This window comes from Aythya marila, assembly GCF_965140915.1.
Source record: "Aythya marila genome assembly, chromosome: Z".
Classification (NCBI taxonomy): domain Eukaryota; kingdom Metazoa; phylum Chordata; class Aves; order Anseriformes; family Anatidae; genus Aythya; species Aythya marila.
This window is the reverse complement of record NC_139080.1, coordinates 24,193,128-24,206,017: the sequence shown is the minus strand read 5'-3', so window position 1 is coordinate 24,206,017 and position 12,890 is coordinate 24,193,128. Positions and strand designations below refer to the sequence as shown.

General features: G+C 40.2%; 1 protein-coding gene across 7 annotated transcripts; it reads right to left on the bottom strand.

Moving 5' to 3' along the window:
* Nucleotides 1–2,209: 2,209 nt before the first annotated feature.
* MTX3 (metaxin 3) lies at nt 2,210–12,269 on the bottom strand. 7 transcript variants are annotated; one of them, XM_082784001.1, is made up of 11 exons: nt 12,153–12,269; nt 11,598–11,667; nt 9,984–10,060; nt 8,331–8,423; nt 8,010–8,084; nt 7,430–7,612; nt 7,200–7,276; nt 6,142–6,299; nt 5,636–5,724; nt 4,467–4,512; nt 2,210–4,132 (listed from the first exon to the last, which is right to left on the bottom strand). In XM_082784001.1, exons 1-10 carry the CDS (start codon nt 12,231–12,233, stop codon nt 4,489–4,491), a joined length of 927 nt encoding a protein of 308 aa, XP_082640127.1. In that variant the 5' UTR covers nt 12,234–12,269; the 3' UTR covers nt 2,210–4,132; nt 4,467–4,488. The 7 variants fall into 7 exon arrangements, with proteins under 7 accessions (XP_082640127.1, XP_082640124.1, XP_082640123.1 ...); XM_082783998.1 differs by lacking the exon at nt 4,467–4,512 and having other exon boundaries at nt 2,210–4,158; XM_082783997.1 differs by lacking the exon at nt 4,467–4,512.
* Between the last annotated feature and the right edge of the window lie 621 nt (nt 12,270–12,890).

The following is a 12,890-nucleotide window of genomic DNA, read 5'->3' as shown; positions in this document are numbered from 1 at the left end:
TTTGATAACTGATTACATTACCAACAGACCCATATACAGCACTTTGGCACTGTAAAAATTCTGAACATTGACATTCATGATGCAAAAAAAGCATGTGGTTTTAGTGAGAGGCAATGAGGAAAAGGGAGCTTAGTGCTGCAGATCAGCCTCATGCCATAAGCATATTTACTGCTAGATCTTATTTGCTGTGGACTTAAAGTTGTTCCATCATCAATGCATGCTCTCAGCTCAGCTTTTAAAGAAATTCACAGTAAACCTAGCTCATTCAGTCTTGCACTGGGCCAGACAAGCCTACCACATTACAAGTAATTTCTCTGTGTATCCTTCAAAACATAAAGAAAAACCTGGGACTTCCCTGACCACTTCGCCCACTAGTGGCTATTGAGGCTGACCTTTATGGTCACAATGCCATCTTATGCTCAGCCACTTCTCGCAGTCCCCAACAAGGATTAGCACTTTCACTCTCTGCAGGCCAAGCCATACAGAGGTGCTCCCTCACCTGCTTCAGGGGAGAAATGCTCAGTGAGATGCAGCTGCTTAAAGCTGCTACTCAGCAGGCACACTCCCAGCAGCTCCCAACAACAGGGACTGGTGCATCCACAACAGCCAAAACACCTGGAACAAGCAGAGTGGAAGTGTTTTCACTGGCACAGTGGGGGCTGGATGAGAACAGTGCTGAGTGCAAAGTTTTGGGCTGTGTGCTCTGGTATTTGACCAGCCCAGCCCTCTGGGGGACTCTTCAGTACCACCTATGGTGCCGAACAGCCTGATCCTGCAGTGGTATCAGTGCAAGTGCATTGAAATTCATTACCTCGTAGGCACTGGTTAGCACCAAGAGAGGTTAGGGGATATTTTCCTGAATCAGGATAATCACTAACAACAGACTAAAATGATTTCTGAAACTGCAGGCTAAAACAAGCACTTTTTTTAATGCAATGTCTTGTTAATCAGCATGGTCTTTACGTGAAGGACTGGACAACTTGCTGCCAACAGCACAGACCAGACAGATTTCAGCTACCATAGTTTGTCACACTGGTGTAAAAAGATGGTTTACATTTCTGTACTTAAAAGAAAAAAGAAGAAAAAAAAAAGGCACTATGAATGATTCCTACTGCAATGCCAAGAATAATCTCAAGCAAGAGAGGAAACCTACTCAAGCAAGTCCAGAAACAGTTTTAGCCAGGAATTAAATACAAATGGGTGTTTTTCTTAATGCAGTGCTATGTTATATTAGCAAGAGTGATGTGACTTTGCCAGTGTTTAAGTGTATGAAGTAGATTAATGTACCCCAACGATATTCTGAGAGGAGGAAAAAAAAAAAAAAAAGACTTTTAGAGCTATCTTGGAAACAATAAAAAGATCTTATTTGTAGCAATTCATTCATAGCATTTTTTATCTAACTTCTTCAGGCATATGCATATTCCTGCAACCAGCTCACAGAATAGCCCTGACAACATCTACACATAAGCTTTCAGTACAAAATTGCCTGCGAGTAGGGGGTGTTAAATTTGCAACCTGCCAGAGCGGTTCATCCCACTTAAAATTGGCAGCCTCCTCCATGAGAGAAAGTGCAGCAGGCTGGATGAGTTGCTCTAGAGGTAATAACCTGTTGCCAGCCTGCACCTTCAAGGAGGGTGGAGGAAGCCTACCAGCTGCTGTGACAGCAGCAATACAGCAGAAACACGGAGGTATTTCCTGCAGTTACATGTTGTGGTACATGCACAAAAACATCCCCACATTATTTGGAGAGTGCAGAGCTGCAGTACATACCAGCAGCTGTTCTGCACACGAAGCAGATCACTATGAGGTTTTGTGACCCCACTGCTGCAGCACGGCCAGAAGGGCTGGCTGCTTATGCTTGCAGACCATCTGCAGTCTCAAGCAGTAGAAGAAAAGCCAATCAATCACTGCAGCCAGTTTCCACACAGTTTTGTAGCAATCTGCCTCTGAAGTTGGAAGCTAAGGCTTCCTTTACATGCAGTAGAGATGCACACTTTCAAGACTGAATTAACTTAGCTATTTTTAAGTAGCTACTGTAAAGAGATGAATCACACCTAAACTCCACCTTTCTCCACTAGCCAGAGAAGGAGCTTTTACTTTGGATGCAGAGAGCTACCTTTACTCAAACTGATACCACTCTGGACTTGTAACTGCCCAGGTTCAAAAACTCAGGCACACAAATACAGCAGTAAACTACCAAAACTCCAATAAAAGTCTAAAATTTTAATCTTGGAACAATGACCTTTTTACAAAGAGATTTCAAAGACTGAGTGTACATATTCACAAAAGCAACAAACTAAAGAATGTTATCCATAGCTGTGTTCATAAATAAAAGATTCTAAAAGCAGTGTGATTGATCTCATTTAAACCTTGTCAAGATACAGGCAGTAAAAATTTTAAACATTTGACTTACTTTTACACTTACTAGATAGTCAGTTTATTCAATTACCATGAGTCTGAAATAGATTCATTTCAAAATCACAAACAAGTATTCTAGTAAGAGCAAAAGCTTCAACCTTAAAGTGCTTATTAGACACCCAACATTTTAGGTGTAATTAGGAAATGCTAATGATAAGATTATTACATTCCTTAAATAGAGTCTGAAAGTACAGTATGTACACAATCTACAGTCTTGTCTGTATAAACAGTAAATAATTAACCTTTGTATCTGAAATGTGTCTAGTAATGAAGGGACGCTGAAGGACTACCTTGATTTTGCTAGAAAAAAAAAACACAACGGAGAAGTCATCTTACACATACAATCATCAGAATTCTGTGCCCTAAGTGCTGCCATTGTGGTCAATCCCCTTGACTAATTCTGTTTACACCACTCATGGAGCACCTACCAGTACATTACCATCAAGAATTACAGCAGATCTCTTGTGACGGAATTGCTTAGGTCCCTAGAACAGGCAAGGCTTCTACTAAGAGGAAGTGTAATGAGACATAAGTCCCTCAATTAAACAGAAGAAATACGTGCTGCAGTGTATTACATTTTGTAGCAACAAAAGAACTTTGAACTAGACTGCCAGAACATAAAAATTTAGATGTCTTATATTTTAGCTTTTCGGTGAACTGTAGTGCTTATAAAAAGTAAGACAAAATTGATTAGAGGCATCTGTGACAAATTAAAAAGCCTACATCAACTTTTTTACAAACTCGTGATTAGTTAATTTCAGTGCAGAGCCACACTGTATTTCCCAGTCAAGTCTCTCACCCAAATCAAACCTTTCCATCTCACTACCAGCCCACTGCAACTTTGACTTAAGGTTTTGTAGCCTGTGGTATTATCATGCACACAGGTTAAGCCTGTTTCACACAGGACTAATACTAGGCATCTGTGAAACGTTCGTATTGTGCCTTACTGTAATCCCCACGGCACACACACTTCTCAACATTTCCCCTCTAAGCACAACTTGACAAGCTTTCAAAAATGCAAACACCCTTAAAACACAAGAAACAAGAGTGTTCATGAAAGTACAATAAAAAAATATTTAACTTCCTCTTGTTGCTTTTCATTTCTCATCTGCTGAGAACAGCAACACCTCCTTCTCTTGCAGTCTTTTCACCAATTTTACAACTGGACTTTGTAATTTTTAGGAAGATACAAAAGTACATTCACTCATACACAGTAACATGATTACAATAATATCAAAAGCCATAAACTAAAACAAAAGTGAACAATCCATAAACATATTGGAATTCCATAAAAAGAGGATTTTAACTTTTGGTTAGCATTTCTGCTAGGCTAAAGGCAGAAATCTGCTGTACAAAATGACTTTAACATGTGCAGGAATAAGCCTCGTGTTTAATACTTTAGTTTAACCTCATCTTAGCGTGTGGTCAGCCTGAAGTACTAATTTTCTTAAAATAACAGGTAGACAGTACACTGCAAAGCTGTATTTCTTCCCTACTTGTACCCATGAGCAGATTCCTCCCGTGCAAAACCACATTCATGTGAAAAAATTACTGTGAAGTTCAGAAGAGTTGAAGGCAAACACATGTGCATGGGCACCAAGAGCTGTCAAGGTGACAAACGATTCAATGGACTTTCTTCTCCACCTGCAGCAAGCTTCAGTGTTGTTAGCTTTCGAGGGGGGTGCTGTGGACTCTTACGAAGGTTGTCATCCATCTGCAGAGAAATAATGAGAGCCGGATCTGGCAAACAGTAGAATACAAATTATACGATTAGTCTATTTGTCAGGACTCCTATTAAGAAGTACACTTGTTTGTTGGCTTGTTGGGGGTTTTTTCTTTGGTTGGTTGGTTTGGTTTGTTGGTTTTTCACCTTGTTATTTCAGCCCTAGCCAAAACAGATGTCTTGGTTCCTTTCTACTCCCAAATATCTGCTTTTGTTTCGTTTGCTATTCATGCCATTAGCATATGGCACAATAAACCCAGGTCAAATGGGAATGCTTCTGTTTGAATCATTTCATCAAGATTACCGAGGAAAACAACATTGTTACCTTCTTCTGAGAGGTCAAAGTTTCAATTTTGTTCAATAGCCAAACCCTGCTAGAAAGCAGATCAGAAGTCAAATTGCGAACATCAGTGGATACTTTTGCATGATCAGCATCTTACAGGAACAAATCTTTTTTTCAAATTAGAAATGCTCTGTAGGTGTTGAACGAGTTTAGATTAGCTAAGGATTTCAAAAAGTATTTACTGAAGAGACTGTGATAAGACCTTTCCAAAGACAGGTTAAATTTTGTCTCTGAATATGAAGACTTTACATTTTTACAGGATATCACTCTAATGCCCTATGTGTGCTGATGTATCAAAAGAAAAATGGCATGTAGCTACTACAGAATAAACAAAATCACAGAAGACAGCATAGGGGAGATCTTCAAAGACAGTCTAGTCCATTGCACTTCCTCACGGTACAATCAGCTTTATCTAAATCATGTCTGATAGATGTCTACTTTACTCATTCTTTAAAACTTCCACAGCCACACTTCAATACCACATGGAGATACCTAATCAATACCTAATGCTACAGAAGCCATACATAATTACTGATCTATCTGATACTCCCATCTTTTTCGGAAAGAAGTGCCTTCTATCCTAGTAAGAGCTTTATATAGAGTTAGTTTACTGATGGAGACTGAAGTATTTTTAACGTGAGTTGCACAGCTGTTGACAGGTGCTGAGTAAGATTTGGAAACAAAGTACAGAGAAATAAAAGCCAGACACAGAACAAGCAGAAGGAAGGACTGTGTAACAGTGACTACAGCATTCAGCTGAGATTAAGCAGTGAAGGGTGTACGTCTTAACAAGACCAGTTTCTGAGTTTTGCTCAGAAGTTTTCTTGCTGAGGTCTTGCAAGACCATTTCTGACTGTTGATAATAGATTTGCTTTCCCCCTTGCATGGTATGCGCACTCATGGGTAGACACACTTCTACCATTTTTATGCACACTTGCAAGACAATATTGATTGTAATAAACACACCTTTTATGTACAAGTCTTCGTTAATTATTCCTTTAAAATTATGTTATTTTCTTTCTACATCTCTACACAAAGTAACTCATTAGAAAAGAAAATTAAACTAAAACGTCCATTGTACAGTTGCAAGTGTATCTGTAAGCAAGCACCCACAAAGAAGCAGGAAGGTTAGAGACTGAAGTAAAAGTAACCTTTTCAATCAAGTTGGATTCCTTATTTACAAGCTGTGTGAGTTTCTGCAGATTAGCATCTGCGGTATCCTGTCCAGATGGAGAATGGCCTGGAGGGTGAAGGTAGAAAGATGAAGAGTGAAAAGGCATTAACAAAAGCTTTTACAGCCTTAAACAGAAACAAACATTGGAGAGAAAGTTCATTCAGTGTTTTTATCCTTTCTAAGAAGAATTTAAGTGGAAAAGCTGTTCTGTGTCAGAGAAACCGAAGCACTAAGCATTAGCCATAGCAGAGATACAAGTGCATTTTACCAAGGCTTGACAGGCTCTAAAACTGATTATTAAAACTCGCTTTTGATTTTCCATCTTTTCTGCACAACTGTGGAAGTTATTCTACCTCATTTCTTCACAGAAGCTTCAGCACAAATTATATAAAATCTAATTCTGCTTTAATTACATGCAGAAACCACCATTTCTAATTCAAACAGACCATACACAACAAAAAGCAGAAAAGAAACATATTTTACCTGAGACAGTTAACCTAAAGTAGCAAGTTAAAATATCATCACAGAACCGACACAGGTTGGGAAGCTGTTTCAAATGTTCTTGTAATTGTACTCTGGGGAAGCACACTTTATAAACTGGTGCAAGAAAACCAAATACAAAGGCATCCAGGGTTGTAGGCCTGAAAAGAGTGACAAAACAAAACAACAACACAAAACCAATGTGACGGAGGTGAGACATTAAGAACTCTAGTACATAACCATTTTCTGCATATATCAAACAACTCAGGATAGAATTTGGTCAACTTCTCTGGCATTCCATCATTTCGTATCTGATAAATGCTTTGTACAAATTATCTACTGATTTCAGCACCTTTGAACTAGTGAGGTGCTGGCAAGCTGAAACAGTAGCTTCTGTATTAAAATCCAGTCATGCACTGAAAAACAAGCCACTCTTAAACACGTTTCTGACATATAAAAAAACAATACCACAAACAAGCAAGTAAGATGGATGCCACTGGAACAGGATCCTCTCTCATGGAGTGGTCCAACTTCAGTAGCTAAGGGAACAGATCGCTCCTCTTACAGTCTCTTGGTGCTATGCTATTGGCAGTATCTTCTTCCTGTTCCATGCACATATGAAGAACAGCTTTCTGAGACCTACACCCTCTTCCCAAGGAGATAGTAGTGGTAACACATCAGGCTTCAAGTATTTTTTCTACGTAAAGGCACAGGAGGTGACATTTAGTGGCTAGAAAAGAATTCTCTAGTGCTACACTAACTCATCAAGCACCCCACATGAGCAGCTGTAGGCAGCATCTGCTGCTCCATGGAAAGATGCAGATAAGGGAGCCACTGGACTAACTGAGTCCAAAGATCTCATTTGTGTCCTGTTTACTCATTCACACTTACCTGAAAAAGTAGAGTGTCAAACATGAAACTACTGTGCAGCACCTTTTAACATTGTCAGGTTAAAAAAAAAAAAGTCTAAGTGTACAAAGGATCATGTGGTACCTGTTTTATTAGCCATTAAAAAACAGAAAGGAAAAAAAAAGAAAAAAAAGAAAAGAAAGCATACTCACGTATTTCCAAAGAAAAACTGAGATGTTCCCAACCTCTTAGACAGGAGATTTAGGCATTCCTTGGCATCCCTGTATATCTGATGAGACACAAAACCATCCAAGAGCCCTAGCTGTAGTACAGGCAAGTACATACAGCATCACACACCATTTGGCAGTGTGCTAGACTATTTATTTCACTTCTAGTCTTTTTACAGCACCAAGTTATGAATTCTATACCACACAACACATACCTGTGCTTCCACTTCAGAGAGACTGTACAGTGGAGGTCCCCCCTTGGTCAGCAAGATCCTGTTAAGAGCTTCCCTGGACATCTTTCCAGGCAGATACAAACTCAGTGGGAAGGGAATCCTCGAGGCAAACCATGGCTTTGTTACGCTGCAGTAATTTTCAGCCTCAACCCAAAATGTGTGCAGCTACATCAACACAAGAAAGAATATCACTGGAATTTAAGCAAGGACACTAGACTTCTCTTATATACATCTTATATACATCTTAAAATAAAAGATAATATATTATGATGAATTTGAAAGCCTTGAAGGATAGCTGAAGAAGCTAGCCTATGGTATTACCTGGTCAGAATATTTTTGTCTATACAAATTCAAGTCCAAGTCATTCAACAGACCCAAAGTTTGAGGATTTTTATAGCTCCAATGTACTTACACTAAATTGGTGAGGGCATGTGGCCACGTGTTATTTACTGAACTGAAAAATGAACTACTGGTGGGTATTTAAATTTCTTAAGAGTTCCCACTGAACAGTTCAAAAAGCCTTCACAGTTGTGCACTCCACATCAGACATACCACATCTTACTTTTTCAAAAGGATCAAGTGAAACAGAAAATGGCCAGAACAGGCTGCTTTCAGGATACTGTTTCCCAAAAAATATCTAAGAAAAAAACACATCAGAGGTGCCATTTTAAAATGTCTTTCATAAATTCATTATTATTACTTCACACCTCCCACACACTTTTTTCCTTTTCCAAAGTTGCTAGGCAGTCTTTTCAAAATTGCACTAATAATGCAAATACATTCAAGCCAGGGCTATGGCTGACAGACTTCTCTCAACTGGACGCCTGTTATAATATTCACTTTTAAACATTCTGGCAATTATGAAATATTTCCTAGTATTTACCAGAGCAGGAAGCAGTTTCTCTTCAAGTAGTGCAATATAAGCCAGTGTGTCAGCTCCTTGTTTTGCAGACAATTCATAATCAGCATTGTATTTCTATGAATTTAAAAACAAACAAACAAACAAAAAACCACACTGCAAGTAGTACACAGAACTTTCCAGAAAGATAATCTACACAACCCAAAACTTCTTCAAACTTAACAGCTAGCAAGTTAGTAAATACCACAATATTTTTCTGGACAAAAAACATGCAGGTAGGCATTTTTTTTCCTTTACTTCTTCAGGCTAGCTATGTCAAACATAGCTATGTACCCTCACAACATCCATTTTAACTGTCCCATTCATTGATTTTTGGGCCCTCCCATCACCAAAATAACTCTTGTGCCTACTTCCACTGCTTTCCAAGCATTTGCCCAGTAACACAGAGGCAATTTTTCAGTACTCAGGGCTGTAAAAAACAGGTGGCAAATCCCCATCTATATGTTTGAGGAAGCACCTGGCCCTTAACTTGTTAAACATAAAAAAAAAAAAAACAAAAGCATTCCTATCTTTTAATTACCATTCCATAAAGTCAAAAATTGGACGCTAATAATTGAAGACACCAAGTGCACAGCTAAATTAAAGCAGTTACAGCTACCTGAGCTCTTGATTCCGACACAGAATCCTTTTAATGTGTATTAAAAGGGTTGGTAGCTTTTTCGGGAACTTCATTAATTTAGAAACAGTAAAAGGTCAGTGCTGATCTACCTTATTTTTAGATATCTGAAAAGCATTCCCATTACTGTTATACTTTGAGTTAAAGAGGGTATTTTTTTCCCCAACATGAAGGAATCTTTGGTATTCAAATGGCTATGAAACTTCTGAATTTTAAAACGACTGTCTGAAAACCCATCTCAAATGCTCAGTTTTCAGATTCTATTTTTCTCCCCAAAAAGCTTTAAAGTTTCACTAACATGCCATTCATCAGATAATCTTCTTGACTAGGCAGGAACTGAATTTCTGATGTAAAGGCAGAATAGTGGGCTGGAAGACCATCTTAGAAATAAAATGATGATACCACGCTTTATAAGACTTTTTTATACTTTGTGAAAAGATGATGTTGTATAGCTTTATTCTTTGTGAATAAAACATTAGGAGATCTGCAAAAGGCAGGCAAAAGTTGACTACACAATAACATGATGTGCATCAAGAAGTGCTTGCAGACATTTTTATGCAACAAGCTAGAGAAAAACTACATAAATTAAAAACAACACTTATGTATTATCTGTCAAAAAAAAAACAAAAACTGTGCAGTGGGAGATGCTTACTCATTTGAACAGTTAAAACCATACTTCCCTAAGTGTGATCACCTAGGTCTGCAAAGCTGTAACAATGTTAATGTATTATAGTTAAGAGCATGATGAATCTCAGCGAGAAACTGCTCAGTTGAGGCCAGCTTGTTGTCCTTTTCAACAAAGGGTTTTCTCAAGCCTATTTTTAAATCTCTCACAAAACTAATAATCAAACTTTCAAATAGCAATCTGTGATCCACGATTTCACAATTCTCATGTGTGTATGCAAAACAGGAAAGCACTGGGTCAGAACTGTGTTCCAGGGTTTTGGAATTCTGCATCAGTCTATATGGAGTACATGTAGATTCTTTTGAGAGCAACCTACCTGCTTCCTTAAGAAGTTTAGTATTTTTGCTGGCTGGGAAATAACAATGTCTTCTGATATCAGGACTGGTACATCTCCTAGAAGGCACAAATGATGCAGTCAACTGAATTTATATGTAATAATTATAACATAGCTGGGAAGTGACAAGTCACTTCATCTGCTTTCCTTTTCTCCATAGCACGCTCTGATCTTCCAAATATGTATGTATAAACTAGGTTATACGGCACTCAGTTCCACCAAGATCACAAACATGTTTAGCATAACGTAGCCTTTGTTAGTAACAATACATAAAAAGGGCCCAGACTGAAGGCAATGTCATCTACTAGCTATTTGACACTTTGAGAACCAGGCTACTGGTATAGATTTCAGATATCCATCTTAAGAAAAATATTCCAACCAGTCCAAATGCCCTCTCAACTCATTTTTCTCTAGGCCTATCCTTCCTTCTAGTCCTATTTTTCTCCTGCTCTTTGTCTCCATGCTACTTTTAACCACCTGTTTTCTCTAGCCTTGCTACAACCACTGCCCAAGCTAACAGTGCGCAAATGACCAGAACTAAATAAATCCCTTCTCCCAGAAGCATATTATTCAGCCTTTACTCATTAGATTGAAGAATCAAAGACTATAAAAATCTCTGTAGCAGGAACTGCCTTATAGGGCACTCATGAAGTACCTACAACATTGATGAGTCTAACATGACCTTGATGCAAAATACTATTAAAATTTCATTAATAAAAGACACATATTATTTGGATGTTGGTTTTTTGTTGTTGTTATTTTTGCTTCTTGATATGGATTTTAAATATCTCGACTATGAAAAAAGCAACAGAACTTTTGAAAAGTATACCCTGCTTGTTCTTTGAATTTCTGCTAGCAGAACGTAATAAATCAAATACCAAGAGGCAGAGAGCCAAATTCTACGTGGACGTAGTAGTGCCTAAATTGAGGACATAGTAAGTTAAAGTGACAGACTACTTTAGCCTTGCAGTGATTTTTACCTCTCTGGAATATATGACAATAACCTAAATGCTGAGCAAACAGATAAGGATTGAGTAGAGGCATGCAACATGCTTCATATCCTCTGACACCTTCAACCATTTCTTCAACCTGTCTGGCAGCTAGGTTGTTACTCACCTTTTATGATTCAACCTCTGTAACTCTGCACAGTACTAAACACCCCAGCTAATGTAAGTTACACTTTGGGGCTGATATTCTACTTCCAACTGTACCAGCCTGTTAAATTATGTATAATTAAAGAACGCTACTTCCATATGCAAGCCTAGTAACTATCACATAAACATGCAAACTGCTTTCACTATACCCTCTATTTAAAATGCCTGACATTCCTGCTTTGTTGATTCTCCTCTGCTTCACCCATACACATTTTAATAAAGTGCCCTTTAAGGCATTTTATTTATGTCTTCCATTATTTTACCCCTGAAAAACCGTCACACTTGAAAAGCTGTTTATCAATGTGTAATGGATACAGGAATAGCATAGGAAGGGGCTGCTCATGGACTCAAAACCCAAGGAAACTAAGAAAAGGAAACTTTGAAATTAGAACCCAAATTTATAGTGATGAGGATTAGACTAACAGAAATGCAAACAAGGTACCTTTTGGAGTTCTCCAAGAGTTATTTATAGTATTCACTGTCAGAGGAGCACCAGAAAATTTAGCATAAGCCTGCAACAGATTGCAGAAAAGAAACACAAAATGAAGTCGGCATGTGCAAGGGAAGTGTACGACAGCGTTTTGGAAGAGCGGGTCACGGTAACACACGAGCACTGCGACCACTTGGGTTAAACAGGCAACGTCCACCGGCACCGCCTGCGCCCGCTGTGGTTTGAACCGGGAGGTTTTTAAGGGTTTTTTTCTCGGAACTTCCAGCCGAGACTGGCACCGAGGGCACGAGTTTTGTTGGTGTCAGCGAGCTGCGGGCCGGGGCACGCCGCCCCCCGCTCCGCCGGGACCCTCGCCCCGCACAGGCCGCGCCCGGCCTCGGGGCGACACCGAGCGAGCGCGCCCCTGGGCGCCTCCACCTCCACCACCTCCTCCTCCTCCTCCTCCTCCTCCTCCTTCTCCTCCCCGGCAGCCGGCAAGCCCCGCGGCGCCGCGCCTCCCTCCCCGCCGCCCTCCCGTGGTGGCGGGCGGCGTCCCCCCGCCGTTACCATGACGGTCAGAGACTCCGGGTGCAGGGACGGCAGCCCCCAGTCGCCTCCCCAGCAGCTCAGCTCCATAGGAGCCGCCATCTTCTCGGCCGGCAGCGCGCAGCGCCCCGCTGCTGCCCTCGCATGGCCGCGACGCGGGGAGAGGGAAGGGGGCGGAGGCCGTGAGGGGACGGAGGGGCTGCTGCTGGCCCTGGGGGGCTCCCTCCGGTCTTAACCCGAAAGGTTTACCCTGCCTGCTGAGCGCCACCCGTGAACACTGCGGTGGTGAAATTGCCGCCTCGCCATACCCCAGGTGGTTACTTGAGGCGAAGTTACGGCTTTCCACAGGAACGAGGACGTTGATTTTTCATCAAATGTAAGGAAAAGTCGTCAGCAATTTGGCTTCACAGATAAGGAACCCTGACCATATTGCACCGGTCTTGACCAAGTCACAATAACAACCTGCTCACTGTATTTTTTTACTGCAGACATTTAAAAATACCAAGTCTGCATTTCATTTTCGCAGACATGCCACAGCACTATTTACTGTTAAAATACTCAACCAAGTAAAACAGTTCCATCCTTCCCACACAAAGAAAAATACCACCGTGCCTGAAAAACAAAGACTGCACTGACCACCCTTACTCAGGTCTACCGTTCATAACGAGATGCAGAGACCAAGGGCAAAGCTTCTTCCTCCCTGTCTCCTCAAATCACAGAATTGACTAGGTTGGAAGAGACCTCAAGATCATTGAATCC

Excerpts from the sequence above, each read along its gene's own strand:
- MTX3 (XM_082783997.1), bottom strand. The coding sequence starts at position 12,233 with ATGGCGGCTCCTATGGAGCTGAGCTGCTGGGGAGGCGACTGGGGGCTG. Across the intron at positions 8,424-9,983 it reads TAAACTTCTTAAGGAAGCAG|AAATACAATGCTGATTATGA; the intron begins GTAGGTTGCTCT and ends TTAAATTCATAG. Across the intron at positions 8,085-8,330 it reads AGAAACTGCTTCCTGCTCTG|ATATTTTTTGGGAAACAGTA; the intron begins GTAAATACTAGG and ends TTTTTTTCTTAG.